General features: G+C 35.2%; 1 protein-coding gene across 1 annotated transcript; it reads right to left on the bottom strand.

The window, feature by feature from the left end:
- Positions 1-13,118: 13,118 nt before the first annotated feature.
- Positions 13,119-17,665, bottom strand: LOC110894160 (pectinesterase). Its single transcript, XM_022141347.2, has 3 exons — positions 16,975-17,665; positions 15,095-15,596; positions 13,119-13,927 (listed from the first exon to the last, which is right to left on the bottom strand). Exons 1-3 carry the CDS (start codon positions 17,500-17,502, stop codon positions 13,227-13,229), a joined length of 1,731 nt encoding a protein of 576 aa, XP_021997039.1. The 5' UTR covers positions 17,503-17,665; the 3' UTR covers positions 13,119-13,226.
- Positions 17,666-18,706: the final 1,041 nt, after the last annotated feature.

Below are 18,706 nucleotides of genomic sequence, written 5' to 3'. Positions count from 1 at the left end.
GTGCAATTGTGTCACTGAGATTAAACACATTAGGATAGTGTTTAATTCACTCAGCGTTGGCTCTGATACCAACCTGTCACACCCCGATCTCCACGTGTCACCGATGGGCCCGGTGTGGGGTATGGTGACGTAGTTGGCATCATCATAGACAAACAACACAATATAATAATGCACAGCGGAAGCAGAATAGATTCATTTCAACTTTAAATACAATGTAATAATAAATATCACGAGTAGTTGAAACGGATCCACAGGCGGATCAAATAAAATAAGATAATTGTTCAACAGTTATTGTCGTCCGAGCTTGCGAGACTATTGTGGACGCTCTAGTAGACAGCCAGCCTAGTACGTGTAGTACCTGCACTTAACCTTTTGGGAAAATACGTCAGTTTACACTGGTAAATACAAATTAACTGACTCATTTTGAAAATGATTGAACATTGATTTAAATGCACATGGCATAAATATTTTTATTAACTTGGGATAATTATGCAATATAAACTTGTGAACGAATTACATGCTACTCGTACGTTCGGTAGCCCGGGATCTTCTGTCCGGGTTAAAGATTAATAGACACACCACATTAAAGAGTTATACACGACGGGTGTACGCCTACACCCCGTGCTCTGGTCGTGGCCATCTCGTAAGATAATGCCAAGGATATCCGGGACACGGTCAATAACCCCCCAAATGCTTAAAGTAAAACAAGACTGTTTAAACGAGCCGATCAAATTATTCCAACTGGACACCCAAGGGTGCAGGATTTGTACGCTCGATCAAGCGGTATTCTATATACCGTACCCCAAGCCCGTATAGGGAAAATAAGTCAAAATGTATTTACCTGAGCTAAATATAAATTCAATCTCAGCCGTATACCATCAAGCAAGTACAGATAGCTTTTACTGGGTCTCCTATTCTGGAACAAAGGTTTATAATAACCTATTAGATTTCTAACGGGCCTTTATTTAAGCCTAATCTTAGACCGGTTAGTTTTAAGGACGATACGGTTCAAGCGCACGATTAAGCGATGACCGGATAGAATGTGATTTAGACCCGACAAGTTTGAATACTTGTATAATATGGGTATGCTAAATACATTCTGGATTTTGAGACGAAAATGATGACGTTTGACCCGTTTCGGTCAATTTATGCAAACTAGTTACATAAACCGAACCGAGCGCTAAAAGAGCGTTACGGGTAGCCAAAAGAGTCATATGCAAGTTTCCCTGAGATAATATGCTTTAAATATGTTATAATGTCAGCAAGTTATGTTCTATTATGCCCCGAATGAATTTAAACTCAATTTATGCCTTATAAGGGCATTTTGGTCATTTAAAAGATTTTAAAAGAGTTAAATTGGAAATCTGAGTTACAAGTCTGATTTGTACAGTAAATATACTTAGTTTGACATATTATAACAGTAGGGTATGACCCGTATACAAAACTTATCATTTAAAATCAAACTATGCACCGTAGGGGTATTTTGGTAATTTCACAAGGGCTAAAAATGCCAAAACTGGAAATCTGAGTTCAAGAACTTATACTTACTGTTATTTTATAAAAATATACTAAATACACCAGTAGGTATGAACCTTATATGTTTAATATGGGTATAACGCATACTATGCGCTAAAAACGCTTAGAAATGCGATTTAGAGCCGTTTCCGGGTTTTCAAAAGAAAGCTGAGATTTTTATATTTCCAGAATGCTCAAAATAATTTATTTAACAAATAAAATCAGTGGAAAAAGGTTTGGGGTCAAAAGGATTTATAAAACTCATTTTATGGCTTAAACAGTCAAAACCGGCATTAACCGAATCAACTTAGCGACCTATGATACAATCAGCCAAAAATTAAATAAAAATCATCAAAAATCCCAAAATATTATATAACATCAGTGGGTAAAGAGTTTTATATCAGAAAGTGGCCTTAAATAGGTTATACGCTAAATGCGCCGTTTATGTAACATAACGATATAGTTTTACGATATCGGCCATAACTCAAAATCTGGACCACCAACTGACCTCAAATTTTCGGTGCAAGTTTATAAATCAGTAATAAAGATTTCTACCCTTTCACTTTTCCAAAAATCACGTTTTTTATCAAAAAGGGCAAAATAGTCAACTTTTAAGCATAATCGGAAACATGCATATGAATCGGCTAAGCATAGACTCGAGTAGTAAAAATTCCAGAGAGTTACACTTAAATAAAAAAATGGTCAAAAATATACTCTAATACAGATCTCAAACATGCATGCATGGATCCGAATCGAGAGTCAACGAAAAAGTCGTTTTATAAGACTTTCGGTTCCGATCCGAGTTTATACTAAAGATTGTCGAGTTGATTATGATAAAACACATTCTTACATTCATTATAAAGCTATTTTTGATGATCAAACTGATTGCATGTCATCTACATTATCATTTACGCTATATTTCGCAAAAACACTTCTTGTTGACTTTTTAAGAACATCTTTGACTCGATAAATAGCATGCTTAGAGTGGGAATCAGAGAATACCCTTTTGAGGGTTTGTTTCCCACATAAATACCAACTTATAAGTGGTTTCAATTTGAGAAATGACAGAGCCAATTTCGTTTAATCGAAAAGTCAAACTATATGAACAATGGATTGACTTTTGGCTAATAATCAAAGCTAGAACGAATTAGAGAATGGTATGAATGCTTACAAAGGTCCTAATGAAGCTTAGGAATCCCTATGAGGCTGCCTTGATGATCAGAAAGTCCCTGGAGAAGCCTTGAGTGTTCTTGCAAATTGTGGGTGTTCTTGTTACTAACACAAGTGCCTCAAGAATGGTGAATTGATCAGATTTTATGGTGCCTTCAGGTGTTATGAGGAGTCTACAGGTGTCCCAACATGCAAGGCCTTTGATTGGAGCAAAAGGGAGGTGTTGCAAGCTGTTATGCACTCACAAAACAGACCCAAAGTGCAAAATTCGCGATTTTCAGTTACTGGGCAGGCCATGCGGCCCGCTTCAGGTAGCCCAGGCGGGCCGCCTGGGGGTCTGCAGGTCCAAACATTCTTCAAATGTTGCAGTTTTGGTCCCTGTTCTTCGCAAACGAGATTTTGGCCATTTATCTTGACCCGTAAACCCTCAAACTTGGTTTTTAAGGACCTTGGGACATTTACCAACATGGTAATGTCCTCGGTTAACTTTGCGCTCAACCGAAAAGTCATGAAATTCGACGTTGACGCTTTTAACCCCTCAAGTACGGTTTTGGCCATAACTTTCTCATACGATAACGAAACTTCATGAAATTTTTACCACATATTCTAGTGAGTATATTTTAGCATTACAAAGCTTCAGGTCTGCCAAAAGTTCACTCAGAGGTATAAATTCAACATGTTGACACTTTTGGCCCCTATAGTTTGAAATTCCTCACTTTCGTGCATTTCCCGCTTCGTATGATCCATGATCCATCCGTTTAAGGTTATAAACATTATGTAGGGTTATCATAGAGTCTATTTATCCATTGTTGACACTTTGGACCCTTACGTTCCATAGTTTTCACCGTTTGTCAACTTTAGTCCCTCTAAAGTTTGTTTTCACATACCGGAATCTTATGACACGTGTCAATGCATTATTGGACGTAAATTTTCGAGGTGTTACAACTGATCTCGACGAAACACAGTGTTACGTCGTCACACATGTAACCCGACGAAAGATGTGGTGTTTCGTCAAATCCTATATCGACGAAAGACAGGTATTTCGCCGAATCCCATCTCAACGAAACATGTATATTTCGTCACCTATCAGTTCGACGAAAGATAGTCTTTCGTCGCTTGGGTTGTTCGTCGTAGGAGTAGATATAGGGGAACAGTAGACAGTTTGAATGTATGCATGGATGAGTATCTTGTTTATGCAATACGGTTGTTGCATGGTAATCATACTGTTTAACATTAAGTGACATGTGTATGGGATGTGAACTAGTACGATAATTCGGTATGTGTTATACGATAACAGTGATCTCAATGCTAGATGCAAACTATGTATCCATACGTGACTTACTGTGTGCAAATGTGTGACTTGAATGATTGTGAAACTGATGTTGTTTGGTATCTACGGTAGGGTTTGGGTTGACCAACTTGAACGGGTAATTAAACATATCGAGCAAATCAAAGGTGAGTTCATTTCTCTTGAGCATGCGTCCCGGTGGTTGGGACAGTCATTGGGTATCCCTGAGAGGGGTAGGTTTTTGGGTAAATCAATTGGGTATTCCTGATAGGAATACGTCTTGTGGATAAAATTGGGAATGTTGGATAATACACTCATCCTATCACCTTTAAGTCCCATCTTGTTTGTTACTTGAGAGGTAACAGAGTATTAGTTGGTAGCGCTATCTAGGTTTGGCACCCTCACCCCGTACCTGAGAGGACGAGTGTGAACTAATGACTCAGTCATGCCCAATGCTTTGATAGGAGCATTGGGGAATATGCAAAATAAATCTGTAGTCGTCTTGTATTCGGGTACTATCAACATTAAAAATCAATGAACTGAATTAAACACTTGGTAACTAACGTTTTCGTAAAACTATGAACTCACCAGCGTAGTCTGACATTACATGCTCGCAGGTCGTTTGGTACTATGAAAAGGAACTTGCTGTCTGGATGGTTGGAGTGGTCATGGGTCGTACTGCTTGGATTTGCAAGACTTATTTAATGATTTCATCTACATTGGTTTTGAAACGATTGAACAGTGTTTAACTATTTGCTTCCACTGAACATGTTAAACTTGGATATGTTATGAATATTTTATCTTTATGAATGGAAACTTTGTTTTATAACTCGGCCTTAGTTCAATGTGATTGGTGGCTAGATCCTGGTACGTCACACGCCTAGCGGGGTTGCCGCATGTGGTATTTTGGGGGTGTGACAACATCATCCTAGTCGCTTGCGTCGAGTACCATTACAGGTACGGTGGTGACTTCAAACACTACATAGCATGGCAAATAATACATTTTTTGGTTAATGTTTTATTTTAAGTTATGTAATGTTTTTTTTTTATTTTTAAGTTATGTCACGTTATTTGTTTAATTATTATTAACTGGTTTTTATTTAAATGTAAAAGATGTGTGCCATGTGTTGAAAACGGCCATGTCTTCACGGCTCGGGCCACACTGTCCGTTTTAGCACCATGTCAGGTTCTGACGCGTGGTCCACGTGTCGCATAATGCTCCATCTTCAAGCCCTCCATACCATGTGGTTTTTAAAAAAATCTCTCATCATCTCTAGTTTAAGGTTTTAATCCCGATGATGAATTATTTTTTTGTAAACTTAATTTGGGTATAAAATACTTTATCTTGAGTAGGGGTGTTCAAAACTATTCGTATCCGAAAATCCAATCCGAAATATCCGATATCCGAATCCGAAATATCCGAAAATTTAATTTTTTTTGGGATATCCGAAAATATCCGATATCCGAAAAATATCGGAAATATCCGAAAAATATTCGAAAACTTATATTCGGATATCCGAAATATCCGGTTCCAAATATGAAAAAATAAAAATTAAATAAAAAGTTGGATTTTGGGATATCCGATTCACTATCCGATCGGAGATCCGAAATTTTGGATACGGATTTGGATAGTGAATTCTGGTATACGAAAATTTCGGATATCTGAATTTTCGGATTTCTAGTTTTGAACACCCCTAAGCTTAAGTATATTGTTGTGAGATCTTAGGTTGTTATATTTTGGTTTGCGTAAAACATCGAACATAGTCAATTTTGTTGTTTTTAATGTAACGTTTATTTTATATCTTTTTAAAGTTTAGAATATGTTCCAATTTTTTTTTTTTTACATATATTTTTGTTAAATGTTTCATAATAATAACTAGTATTTAGGCATCGTGAGTTGCGGTGTGAACTTTAAATCAAACTAAGGATAAACGTAATAACATGGAATCATGTGTGTGTTGCGGCGTATTAATTATTCAAATTTAGACCGAAACGTAAAACATTATCATATAAAAAAATAACTAAGTTTATAATGAATAGGTAAATAAATTATAAAGTATAGGGCTTATTAAAATTTAAACTAAACCTAACGGTTATTTTGTATTTTTACTAATACTCTAAGAAAATACAAAATAACCGTTAGGTTTAGTTTAAATTTTAATAGATTTGTTCAAGTGTTTGGTTATGCGTTAAGCATATGAAAACGCGTGTTTCGACATATCTGGTTGAACTCAATGTAACCTATATAAGTATTGCGATTGGATCACAACGTAAAGTAAATTGAATTTTTCTCGTACAATCATAACTTATTCTATAGGATGAATTAAAGCTTTGAAAAAAAAGAAACCACTATTTGACTCCACTCTGTCCGGAACAAAATTTATGAAAACGTACATAACATAAGTAAGAAAACGTATTATAATAAAAAAGGTATATCCAGATGTAGATCAACTCGAATTGATACAAATGCTACATAAATATATGCATGTAAAAATGGTTTTCTAAACGAAAACGTGTTATATTTGACTTAACTTGTTTACATAAAAAGTTTATGTCGAAATATAGACACCCTTAAATTTATATGGATACGTACATAAAGATATGCACGGGAAAATAGTTTTTTTAAGTAAAAAAATGATATTGGTAAACAAAAGAAATTAGCGAACGAATGTTGTCGAAGGAAATTTAAATTAGTAAAAAGCTAGGGGCTAAAAATGTCAATTGTTAAAGTAGAAGAATAGTAAAGTTAGATAAGAGCATAAAATTGATTACTCTAAAAGTGGAAGGGTCGTAGCAAAGCTAAGAGGTTTGAAATGTAATTATGTAAAACTTTAGGGGGGCAAGACAAAGCCGGTGAGTATCCCACCGACTTTGTCTTTTAAGTAAGTATAGAACTATAGCGTTAACAAAGTCGATAATGACAAGTGATAGATAGTGTGTATTATATTACACACTTGTAGCTTATGGATTTTTTTATAAATTATAAGGGTTTGTAACATAACATGCCGTGTTATGCTTACAAACATACCATGTTTTATATTTTAATAGAAACGGGACACGTCTTCTATAATAGAGATTTTTGAAGAGTTTCATATATCTACTTTGTCAAACCGAATTTGTCTTTTAAGTAAGTATAGAACTATAGCGTTAACAAAGTCGATAATGACAAGTGATAGATAGTGTGTATTATATTACACACTTGTAGCTTATGGATTTTTTTATAAATTATAAGGGTTTGCAACATAACATGCCGTGTTATGCTTACAAACATACCATGTTTTATATTTTAATAGAAACGGGACACGTCTTCTATAATAGAGATTTTTGAAGAGTTTCATATATCTACTTTGTCAAATCGTTTTATACACACCCACCAATCTAAGTATTGTTTTCTTCGTCACATCACTCGAGCATCCCTGTATCTAACTTAATCCTCAACTATGACACTATATTTCGATAAATACAGAACTTGATTCAAAATCAAACTAATCTGCTTGATTTGTGTCGATGCATTTAAATATATTTTATTTTTTATCGGTTTATTTTTATTTTAGGTGTTGTATTCTCAACCGACCATACATCACGTGCGCATTAACCCGTCGGTTTATTTTTATTTTACGTGTTGTATTCTCAACCGACCATACATCACGTGCGCATAAACCCGTTTCACATTATGTGAGTTATTTTGGTATTTTAATTATACATTAAATTAAAAAAAAAACTATTCTTTTCAAAATTTAAATTAAAAAGGCCCATAGTAACATGAGGACTACTGGACCATTTCCACAACCCGATGTGGTTTCCTTTTCAAATGCAAAGTGTGAACAAAGAAGGATTGCCACGTGCATTCGGGAACTCCGATGAAATATATAATACTGTTTTATAATAATCAAAGAAGAAAGGTGTCACCGCGGCCACCTCACCTCCTATAGCGTCTGGAGGGCGCCACTACCCATACCGCCGTCTTCAAGGAGGGGCGTCATTGAAGGGGCTTCACCAATTTTTTTTGAACGGCAAAAGGGGGGGGGGGGGGGGGGGGGGGGAGGGAGTTCACCATGGTAACAAGGAAGAAGGGGCTTCACAGGTGGGACCCACATCATTTCATCCAATAAAGTTTTTTTTTTTATTTTCTTTAATAGGAGGCGTTATCTCACACCCAATAGTGTGACACCCTCCAAGTTAAGGGAGAGCGTGATAAAACCTCCTGGCTGACGTGGATCCTAGATGACGCTGACGTGTAGGGCTTTATCCCACACCCCAATAGCTTAACATGGAAATATATAAAGAGTTGATAATAAATTGCACCAATCTTGTGGTTTGGGCTTAGGACTGAGTAAAGTTTCGCATAATTATTTATAATTTTATACATACCACTTAATTGAATTCGGTAACTAAATACAAATATACAATTATATAACTAGGGCAATACAAATATAACACTAAATCTATCCCAATCGTTGACTTGTTCTTTGACTTCTTTCTTCTTTGATCTTTCTCACCATAATTGTAATTTGTTGAAGTTATTTTGTATGTTTTATTTGTTAACTTATTGAATTTTAGTAGGAAGTCTTGAATTAATGACATTTGGAGATAGTAGATGATTCAAATGAGAATAATTTGTTTTTAATAAGAAAAAAAGAAGAAGTTTAAACCAATAATAATGCTTCATTTTTACTTTATTTAATATTTGTATTTAATTTTAATATAAGGGTATATTGGTAAACTTACATAAATCATTAATTTGTATTATTTCCCTTTAATAACTAACTAAATTAAATTTGTAACTCCTTTTCAAAATATATATTTTTTTTCAAATTAAAAAAAACAACTTAATTTAAAGTGTAGAATAAATTACTAGTTGTGTAGGATAAACTACGAGTTGTGTAGGATATATTTCGAGGTGTGTATAATAAATTTCGACTGTGTAGGATAAAATTCTATAATGTGTAGGGTATATGTAGGAAAATTTTGATATGTGTAGGTTTTGTAGATTATATGTAGGATAATTAATGATTAGTTGACTAATTAATTAAAGAGAGAAAAATTAATGATATCAGTTATAAATGAAATAATATTTTAGTAATATGCACTGTCTTCTTTTTCTTCTCACATTAAATTTATTCTCAAATGAACCTTCCCCTTTGGAGATATAGACATTTAAATTTGAAAACTTTGTACGAAACCGAGCAAAATCGATCTAAACCGAGCTTTTTTCCTTTAACGTAGTTTTTCTGGGTATGTTTTTTTATTTCTTATTGTCGCGCTTTTTATTGTTTTTTACTGATTTTTTTTGCACCTTATTATACAGGGTTTACTTTGTTTTTTTTTGGTATGCTATTTTTTTTTTTGCGTTTTTACCGGATTTTAAATAATCACTAACTTAGCTATTTTTAATGTTAAGATGAAGGACATTTTTGTCCTTTTAGATGAAACAAGCAAATATAACTAAACCTCAGACACGACTTTTGGCATGGTACTCTACATTTTAATTTTTATATTACTTGTTTCCCTTTTATGTAGCTTAATTTTTATTATTTTTAATAACTTATTCGATATATATATACATATAGGATTCAGTTCAAATGAAAACCATTACGAGTTGCGAGAACCGTGAGGCCAAATTTTTTTGCACAAACGTAGATGAAAACATTATAAACACATCTGTAAAAAAAGTAAAAAAAAAAAAAAAAACTGTCGAGGCGTTAGTTTTGAGTGATACAAGTTTTTTATACGTGCTGGCGTAAAATTTTACAGCTGATAACTATTTTTTATTAGGGCGTAAAAAAAAACTTGAATCAGTCAAAACTAATGACTCGGCAATTTTTTTTTTACTTTTTTTACAGATGCGTTTATAATGTTTTCATCTACGTTTGTGCAAAAAAAAAAAAAGGCCCAACTCGCGTCGGATCAAAAAGTTCTCACGGTTCTCACAACTCGTAGTGATTCTCATTTTAACTCATCCATATATATATGTGTGTGTGTGTATCTGTGTGTTTCACAAAAGACATTTTAATAAAAAAAGTTATATTATTTATTAAAATCTATTAAAATTTTATATGACCCGACCCGGCCTAAACCGGGCCGAAAAAAGTTATTACATAGCGACAAACAAATGACATCTAAAATTTTCCACTCCTGGTTCTGCCACTGGTAATATCTGAATGAACATTAAAAATCTTTAATGTCATATTTTTAATAGCATTTATCTCTTTATTCATAGTTTGTATTTTTGCAGGTGACTAAAACTTACCAGCTCTAGGCTTTAGGTTTAATCAACATCAGTCATTGGCTATCAAAATTCAATATATTTGTTGATTAATTTTAACCCTTTCCACAATTTTTAGAATCTTGGTACACTTGGAATGTTTATTAATGTCTAATTTGGCATACAAGTTATTGTCAAAAACCATTAATTTAACTCATAATATAGAAAATTATCAAAACCTTTTTTTAACAACCCTTCTCATCGTACTTATGTGAAGATACACACACTGATACAACTATTTGATCAACATGACCGTAATACACGACAAACAAACCCTAAACCAATTGTTGTACTTATGTGAAGATACACACACTGATACAACTATTTGATCAACATGACCGTAATACACGACAAACAAACCCTAAACCAATTGTTGTAATGATTTGGAGAATACGCAACATGGAGAAACGTGTAGCGACTGAGAGAACATAAACGTCTCCATCGTCTTATCAAACGAAAGTTCAAGAGCTTTGATACTGCAACATTGCAAGTTTGCAACTCACCACTTGTTCTTCCCAAATCCCAACAACCACAAACTTAGCACCTTAGGCCCAACCTTCTCTTGTGTTCGGCAACCAAGCCCAACAGCTTCTAGCCCAGCAGAAAAGCCCAGTCGATGTTCAATATCCAAATCAATTCTATTCTATTCTATTCTAACTACTACAAATACCAAATGGGAATAGTGCCAGGTCAGGCAGCTGCCTGGCACTCCCCCATTGGACCAACCTAATTTTCAATTAATTTTATTTTCAGTTTAAAATTACGTTTTCGTCCTTTGTTTAAAATTACCGTTATGCCCCCAGCTCAAAATAAAATTATAATCTTGCCCCCCAAATGGGGGAATAGTGCCAGGCAGCTGCCTGGCACTCCCCCATTGAACCAACCTAATTTTCAATTAATTTTATTTACAGTTTAAAATTACGCTTTCGTCCTTTGTTTAAAATTACCGTTATGCCCCTAGCTCAAAATTACGCTTTTGCCCTCGGGTCAAAACCTAACTTTTACTTTTGTTCCCAGTTTAAAATTACGGTTTCGCCATCCGTTTAAAATTACGTTTTCCCCCAGCTAAAAATAAAATGTTGTTTTTCCCTCTAGCTCAAAATTACGATTCTGCCCTTAGCTCGAAATTACGCTTTTGCCCACCGTTCAAAATGAAAATATGTTTTTCCCCCAGCTAAAAATTATGATTTTCCTCTCAATTTAAAATTTACCCAAATGGGGGAATAGTGTCAGCCAGCTGCCTCGCACTTCCCCATTGGACCAACCTATTTTTAAATTAATTTTATTCCCAGTTTAAAATTACGCTTTCCTCCTTTGTTTAAAATTACCTTTTTGCCCCCAGCTCAAAATAAAATTATACTCTTGCCCCCAGCTCAAAATTACACTTTTGCCCTTGATTGAAAACCTAACTTTTACTTTTGTTCCTAGTTTAAAATTACGGTTTCGCCCTTTGTTTAAAATTACGTTTTCCCACAGCTAAAAATAAAATGTTGTTTTCCCCTCTAGCTCAAAATTACGCTTTTGCCCACCGTTCAAAATGAAAATATGTTTTCCCCCTAGCTAAAAATTATGATTTTGCTATCAGTTTAAAATTATGATTTTGCCTCCGGTTCAAAATATATTTATGATTTTGCCCTATGTACAGCGATACAGAGAGAGGCCCAAAATTACGGTCATATCATCGTTTTTTTCCCCATAGCAAAATTATAGTAGTCTTTTTGTAATTGATTGAGAATTATTCGGCCATCGCCCCGCAACGCGGGCGGGGCATCTACTAGTTCTCTACAAACGTATCAAAATCAAAACAGAACTATAGTTAATAGATTGGTTATAAACAATATATTTGATTGCATTAAAATATCAAAATCGAAACAGCACAAGTTAATAGATTATAAACAATATATTTGATTGCATTAAAATTTAATATATTTCAATAGTTATAAATGTCTAATGTGTCTCATGTGTTCATCTTGCTTCTTAAAATGTTTGCAGTAAATGGTTATAAAACTCGTTCCTGAACTTGATTTTTGGGTTCATTTTAGGCCTGTAAACGAACTGAACATGAACAGTTCATGAACTTGTTCAGCGGGAAGTTCGTTTAATTAATTGAACGAACATGAACACACCTTGTGTTCGTTCATTTATGTTCATGAGCGTTCGTTTATGTTCGTGAACGTTTGTTTATGCTTATTTAAATTTTAGTAAATACATAAATAGTTATATTTATATAAATATTAGGTTTTTTACTTGCTTATATAAATGTAACTAATTAGTAATTGAATTTTCTAGTAATAAAAAATAAAGTTTTAATTTTTTTTAGATCATAACTAGTCACTTACTTAATATTTTTCTAAAAAAACTACTTAATTTTAGTATTTATAAACCCTAATTTAGATGTGTTTTCGGATGAACTCTAATATATATCAAACTTGTTTGTTTGTGTTCACTAATGTTTAATTGTATTTGTTTATATTTGTTCAACTACGTTCATTTTGTGTTCGTTTATGTTTGTTCAATCATGTTACTTTTATGTTTGTTCAAATATGTTCAGTTATTTTTTTTGTTTATGTTCGTTTGTGTTTGTGAACTGTTCGTTTAGCCTTTAAACGAACGAACATAAACGAACACGAACATGCCTGATTTCTTAATAAATATGGGAAAACCCCCTTGTGGGAATCGAACCCCCTTGTGGGAATCGAACCCAGGACCTATTGGTCCCAAAGCCTTATCCGACCCCCAATTTGATAAATCCTATGTTTGAAGCATGATACAAAACCATGTGATGGTAAAATCATCAGGTACATGAATAAGTTGGATAGGACACACATGCTTATGAAGATATATAACTGTATCACAGACACATATCAAATATTATTTGTGACACAATTTTAATCTGAAGTCATACCTTCAGATCCTTAAAGATCATGACAATATATTATAACCACCCTTTCTTCCAAGAGTCACGTTACAATATTGTTAGTGAATACATCACAACCCAAGAGAGAAAGGGAATCCTGTGTTCCCTAACCAATCAGCGCCGTCAAGAAAATTTTCGACGGTAAAACCTTGAGCTTCTGTAGCATCCGTAATCACCCTGAACCCAGGCCACGTCACTCTATTCGACGTATCCGCCCCGTCCCCTGCATTCTCATACTCACCATAATAAACAGTAGTATCCCTCTCCACCTCAGCCCCGGACCAACGAAACCATCCAGCCGGGTGTATCACATCACTTATTTGCGATTGCATTACAACCGTTCTAGAGAAGTTCCTCCACGGTCGCCCTAGGTACGTCTCAATGCTCGCTTGCACTGGTTGTAAGTCGGATGTGGCTCCAATTCTTGATTTTTGAATCACAATCCCTGTGTTTTGGTTAGGGTCGGTTCGGCTCTGAGCTGTCACCCAATTCCTCCTTTGGTCTGGGCCTGGGCGACGGGCATAGATGTCGCAGTCTTGTAAAATGACTTCAGCATTGCCGAAAATGAAGTCAACTGTACCGGCTATGTAACAGTTTACGTAAAACTGACGGTTGGAGTGGACATAAAGAGTGTCTTGGAATGCTAACATGTTGCATCGGTAGAATGCGGAGAGATCTGACCCGACTCGTATTGCCACGGCTTGATGGCCTTCGGGCCCTGCTGTGTTTTCGAAGGTTATATCGCGTGCTAGGAATCCTCTTCCCACAGCAACTACATTGACACATTATTTGGTTGTTTGAGATTAGTTTTGGTACAGGTGTTTCACAAATATGAGTTGTAACAAAAACCACAGAGAAAACAAAGTTTGTGAAATAAAATGGAATCTTTTGGGGGGTTTCGATGTCTGTGAAATAAAATTTGTTAAAAATGCCGTAAAACTATAAAGCATCGAGTAAACACTAAAAAAAGCCTCTAGCCGTCAGCTAAGCCTTCCTTGGCCGCCGACTAAACACTTAAAAAACTCTAGTTACTGCATAACTAGGTGTGCAAACAAGCCGAGCTAAGCTTGAGTTTAACTAGGCTAGAGCTTGAGCTAGTTTAACTTATGAAAGCTCGGCTCTATTTGAGCTTTTTTTCTAAAGCTCAAGCTAAGCTCGGGCTCGATTCATTTAATATTTATTAATTAATTTATATTAATAATCATAATTATTTATATATATATAATTAAGTTTTTTTTTTTACAAAATTTATAAATATTAATTATTATTATTTAAATATATATATATATATATTTAGCATATTAATTAAAAATTAGAGTAAATTGCCAAAATCGTCCATGAGGTTTGCGCATGTTTGCTATATTTATCCAAAACAACCTTTTTGTACAATATGGTCCCTCATTTTTGAGATTTTTTGCCATTTTCATCAAAATATCTAATTTGCTTTATTTTTTCTAACAAACATTTGGATGAAAATGAGAAAAAATCCCAAATCTCAGGGACGATTTTGGCAAAAAAAGTCAGACGTTTGGATGAAAATGGCAAAAAATCTCAAAAGTGAAGGACTATATGGTACAAAAAAGTTGTTTTGGATGAAAATGACAAACATGCCCAAACCTGAGGGACGATTTTGGCAATTTACTCTAAAAATTATACAAACAGTGGACTCGTTTAGGCTCGCGAGCCGGCTCGAGCTTGATAAACGAAGCTCGGGCTCGTTTACTAAACGAGCTTGTTCTCAGGTTTGGGCTCGAGCTCGTTTATGCTCGGCTCGTTTTGAGCTTTTTTTAGCCCACTCGAGTAGCTTGGCTCGTTTACACCTCTGCGTGTAATCACTAATTTTCAATATTTATTTTGAAAAATTTCTGGCTTAGTTTGACAATTTTGGTATGTTTCTCAAACCAAAATCCTAGGAAAAAAAAACAAAGATATTACTTACTAACAGTAGCAGAATTGAAGGTGGTATAATTGTCAATTGCAACATTTCGATTTCCCGTGATAATTGTTGAATTTAATCCGGAACCCACAAACATCAAGTTCCATTTATTATTATCAACATTCACGTATTCACTATACACCCCTGCCGCTATCCCAATCACGAACCTCCTTGAGCTTCTATTTGTAGCAGCCTCAACGGCTGCAGAAATCGTTGTAAAGTCACCGCTACCATCCGCCGCCACAACCACGTCGGGTGTCACGGTCTCTGACTGCAACAATCGTCTGTCTCCCGCAGATAACCACTCGGGCCACTTTTCGTCGTCCTTGTTCATTAATTTTCTTGTGTTCGTCTTCACTTGGTCTACCGTGTCGGTGTTGGTCAGGTGCTTGATCAAGGCCAACACATTGCTACACATCTTTTGCGCATTTATCTCAACGTCGATAAGTGATTCGCGCAACTGCCTTTCGTGTTTGCCGTGGGAGAATCCATCAAGGCATGTATCCTAGTTATAGAATTAGATAGTAGAGAATTATGATGATATTTGTTACCCAAGTTTAGATACTATAGTTAAAGAGCAATCATAATCGAACCTTCATATTTATATATATTTATGTGAGTGTATCCTCTTTATTTTTTTATAGTGGAGGAGAGAAAATTTTTTACTGTAAATTTGGAGGGATAGTGTTCACCTTCTATATTTTTTAAAGAGTAAACTGCCATTTTGGTCCCTGAGGTTTGTTTAGTTTTGTCACTTTAGTCCAAAACTCAAACCTTTTGCATCTGGGTCCCTGTGGTTTCAGCTTTATTGCCATTTTGGTCCAAAATGAAATCAGGTCATACTTGTCTTATAAAATCCTGCAATTTTGTCATTTTCCTCAGGGGCAAATCAGGTCATATTTGTCTTATAAAATATGGTATTTATTTATAAAAACGAAATGATCATTTTGCCACTGCGGAAAATGACAAAATAACAGGATTTTATAAAACAAATATGACCTGATTTCATTTTTGGACCAAAATGGCAATAAAACTGAAACCACGGGGACCCTGATGCAAAAAAATTGAATTTTGGACTAAAGTGGCAAAATTGACCAAACCACAGGGACCAAAATGACAGTTTACTCTTTTTTAAATATTTTTTAAAATGGTTGTAATTGTAAGTGGAGGAGAGAGAACAATAATGATATAATTATAAAAAAATATTATTTAATTAAAAAGAAGAGAAAAAAATGTAGAGATAAAGTAGAGAATCGACTCTGAATGCTCTAACTAATAATCCGATGCAAGAGAATACATAAGAATGAATGTGATGATACTCTTACCAGGGGTGTTTCTTGGTTCGGATATCGGTTAATTTATTTTTTATATTTTTTTTTTTAAATTTTATTGGGCCTAACCCACAACCCAGCCCATCTGAGTTAATTAGAGTTGTGTTTGACCACCGACTAAACCAATTTATTCGGTTCGGTTATCCGATTCAAGCCTGTAAACGAGACGAGTCGAACCATGTTCGGCCTGGGATCGAGCTCAAACTTAAATGATCCTACTCGGCTCGTTATTTTACCGACCCGAATTTTTTTCAACTGAACGCAACCCACGAGCTTTTGAACAACCCAATCGGATCAAAACGGTTATTATTTGATTGAATTTGGTTTGGTTATCCAAATAAGCATTGGCGTAGCTTCCTAAGGGTCACCCCCTCCTTTTTTTTCGCTTCGTAGTGTTATTTTTTCCAAAAATTTCCTTAAAAAATTTTGTATGTAAAATATTGGATTTTGATAGTACACCTCTGATTTTAAGTAGATCCACCAATACAACAGTTTCGGTTTGCTACACTTTCCAATTCTTTCAATATCATTTACTACTATTTATGTATTTACCTGGTTAGTTATAGTGGTGCTCATATAAGTAATCATGTCGTCAACATGTCGTCGATTTCGTTTTTCAGTAGGATATGTCTTGAGGAAACCTATGACTTCGTCGAGTTCTTCCAGCGTGTCATCAAGCATCTCCTGGCAGTCATGAAGAGCGAATTTCTCACGTGTCGTGAGATTGGTTCTAGCCTCAAGCGTTTTTATGACTAAGTGGTTCTTTTGGACTCTCTCTTTTGTTTTCTCAATAGCCAGTTCAATGACATCATTTAATGATGTTACCTTTTCGGTCATGTTGGGGACGCTAGAAAGCGTGGAGTAGCATAGGTCGGGGTGGAGGGTGATGCTACATGATGATTTCACGATGGTGTGAGCCGCGGATGCTCTTATGTTGTTGGATTGAGTGTTGGTGGTTTTGGAGTTGACTCCATCCACAATGCGGATCTCTGCCGCGACAAGTAGGATTGAAGCGAATACGATAAAGATCTTTTTGTTCTTGCTGGAATTTGCGACTCCGGCAAAGAGTTGTTTATCCATTGCTTTGATGTGTGGTGGAAGCAACTACTGAATGGATTTGTGGGAGTATTCACTATTGCTAGTAGTTAGTGGTTGTGTGCTTATCCATTGCTTTGATGTGTGGTGGAAGCAACTACTGAATGGATTTGTGGGAGTATTCACTATTGCTAGTAGTTAGTGGTTGTGTAGTGGAGCCACATATAAGTTTGTAATTGCACATGTTTTTTATATGTTTGACATGTAGAACCATACTAATTGCACATGTATGGAGCCATTGGTGTTTAAATGGTTGGGTATTGGAGCCACATATATGTTTGTAATTGCACATGTTTTTTATATGTTTGATATGTAGAACCTTACTATAATTGTAATCACTGAAAAATATTCACATATATAAATGCATTTTTGAGGTTAAATTATGAAAATAGCCGTTCACCATCATAACTTTCAAAAAAGGGCATCTCATGCGTCCTTGGGGCGACCTCTCAAGCATTCGAAGTGTCCATATGCAGACCTCTTAAGCACCAAATAAAAATGGACACGTGGCGTTTCAAATGTTGCAGGTGGGCCCAGGCGCGTCCCATGCACTTCCAGACGCATCTCATGCCCTTACAAACACATCGATCCCATGCCCTTACAGACGCACACATCCCATGCACTTCCAGACGCATAAATTAAGGGTTTTCTAAAGACGCATCCGGTGCACTTCCAGACGCATCCCGTACATGATGCGTCGCTTCAAGGACGCATGAGTTGGTCAAATCTGAAAGTCATTTAGGTCAATGGTCATTTTTGTAATTTTCCTCATTTTTAATGTATCATCAAAAGTTTAATTTTTATCGTCAGTTTGTCACACTAATTGTTAAAAAAATTATATTATTTGTGACAAAACCATGTGATGGTAAAATCATCAGGTACATGAATAAGTTGGATAGGACGCATGCTTATGAAGATATATAACTGTATCATCAGACACATATCAAATATTATTTGTGACACAAAATCTTAATAAGAAGTCATATCTTCATATCCTTAAAGATAATGACAATATATTATAACCACCCTTTCTTCCAAGAGTCACGTAACAATATAATATATTGTTAGTGAGGGAAAAGATTAAATAGGAAGTTAATTTTGTCTAGAAAGGATAGGAAGCCATAGAATTATGATATGTGGCAACATTTAAAATAAAGAAAAAGAGTATTTTAGTCAATCCAACTCCTTC

This window comes from Helianthus annuus, chromosome 12 (genome assembly GCF_002127325.2).
Source record: "Helianthus annuus cultivar XRQ/B chromosome 12, HanXRQr2.0-SUNRISE, whole genome shotgun sequence".
Taxonomy (NCBI): Eukaryota; Viridiplantae; Streptophyta; class Magnoliopsida; order Asterales; family Asteraceae; genus Helianthus; species Helianthus annuus.
The sequence above is the reverse complement of the archived record's forward strand: the minus strand, read 5'-3'. Positions and strand labels throughout refer to the sequence as shown.

What these genes read in the sequence shown, in the direction of transcription:
- LOC110894160 (XM_022141347.2), bottom strand. Translation starts at nt 17,502, where the DNA reads ATGGATAAACAACTCTTTGCCGGAGTCGCAAATTCCAGCAAGAACAAA. An exon ending in GCACCACTATAACTAACCAG is followed by an intron (nt 15,597 to 16,974) that starts GTAAATACATAA and finishes TTCTATAACTAG; the next exon opens with GATACATGCCTTGATGGATT. An exon ending in CTTCAATTCTGCTACTGTTA is followed by an intron (nt 13,928 to 15,094) that starts GTAAGTAATATC and finishes GTGTCAATGTAG; the next exon opens with TTGCTGTGGGAAGAGGATTC.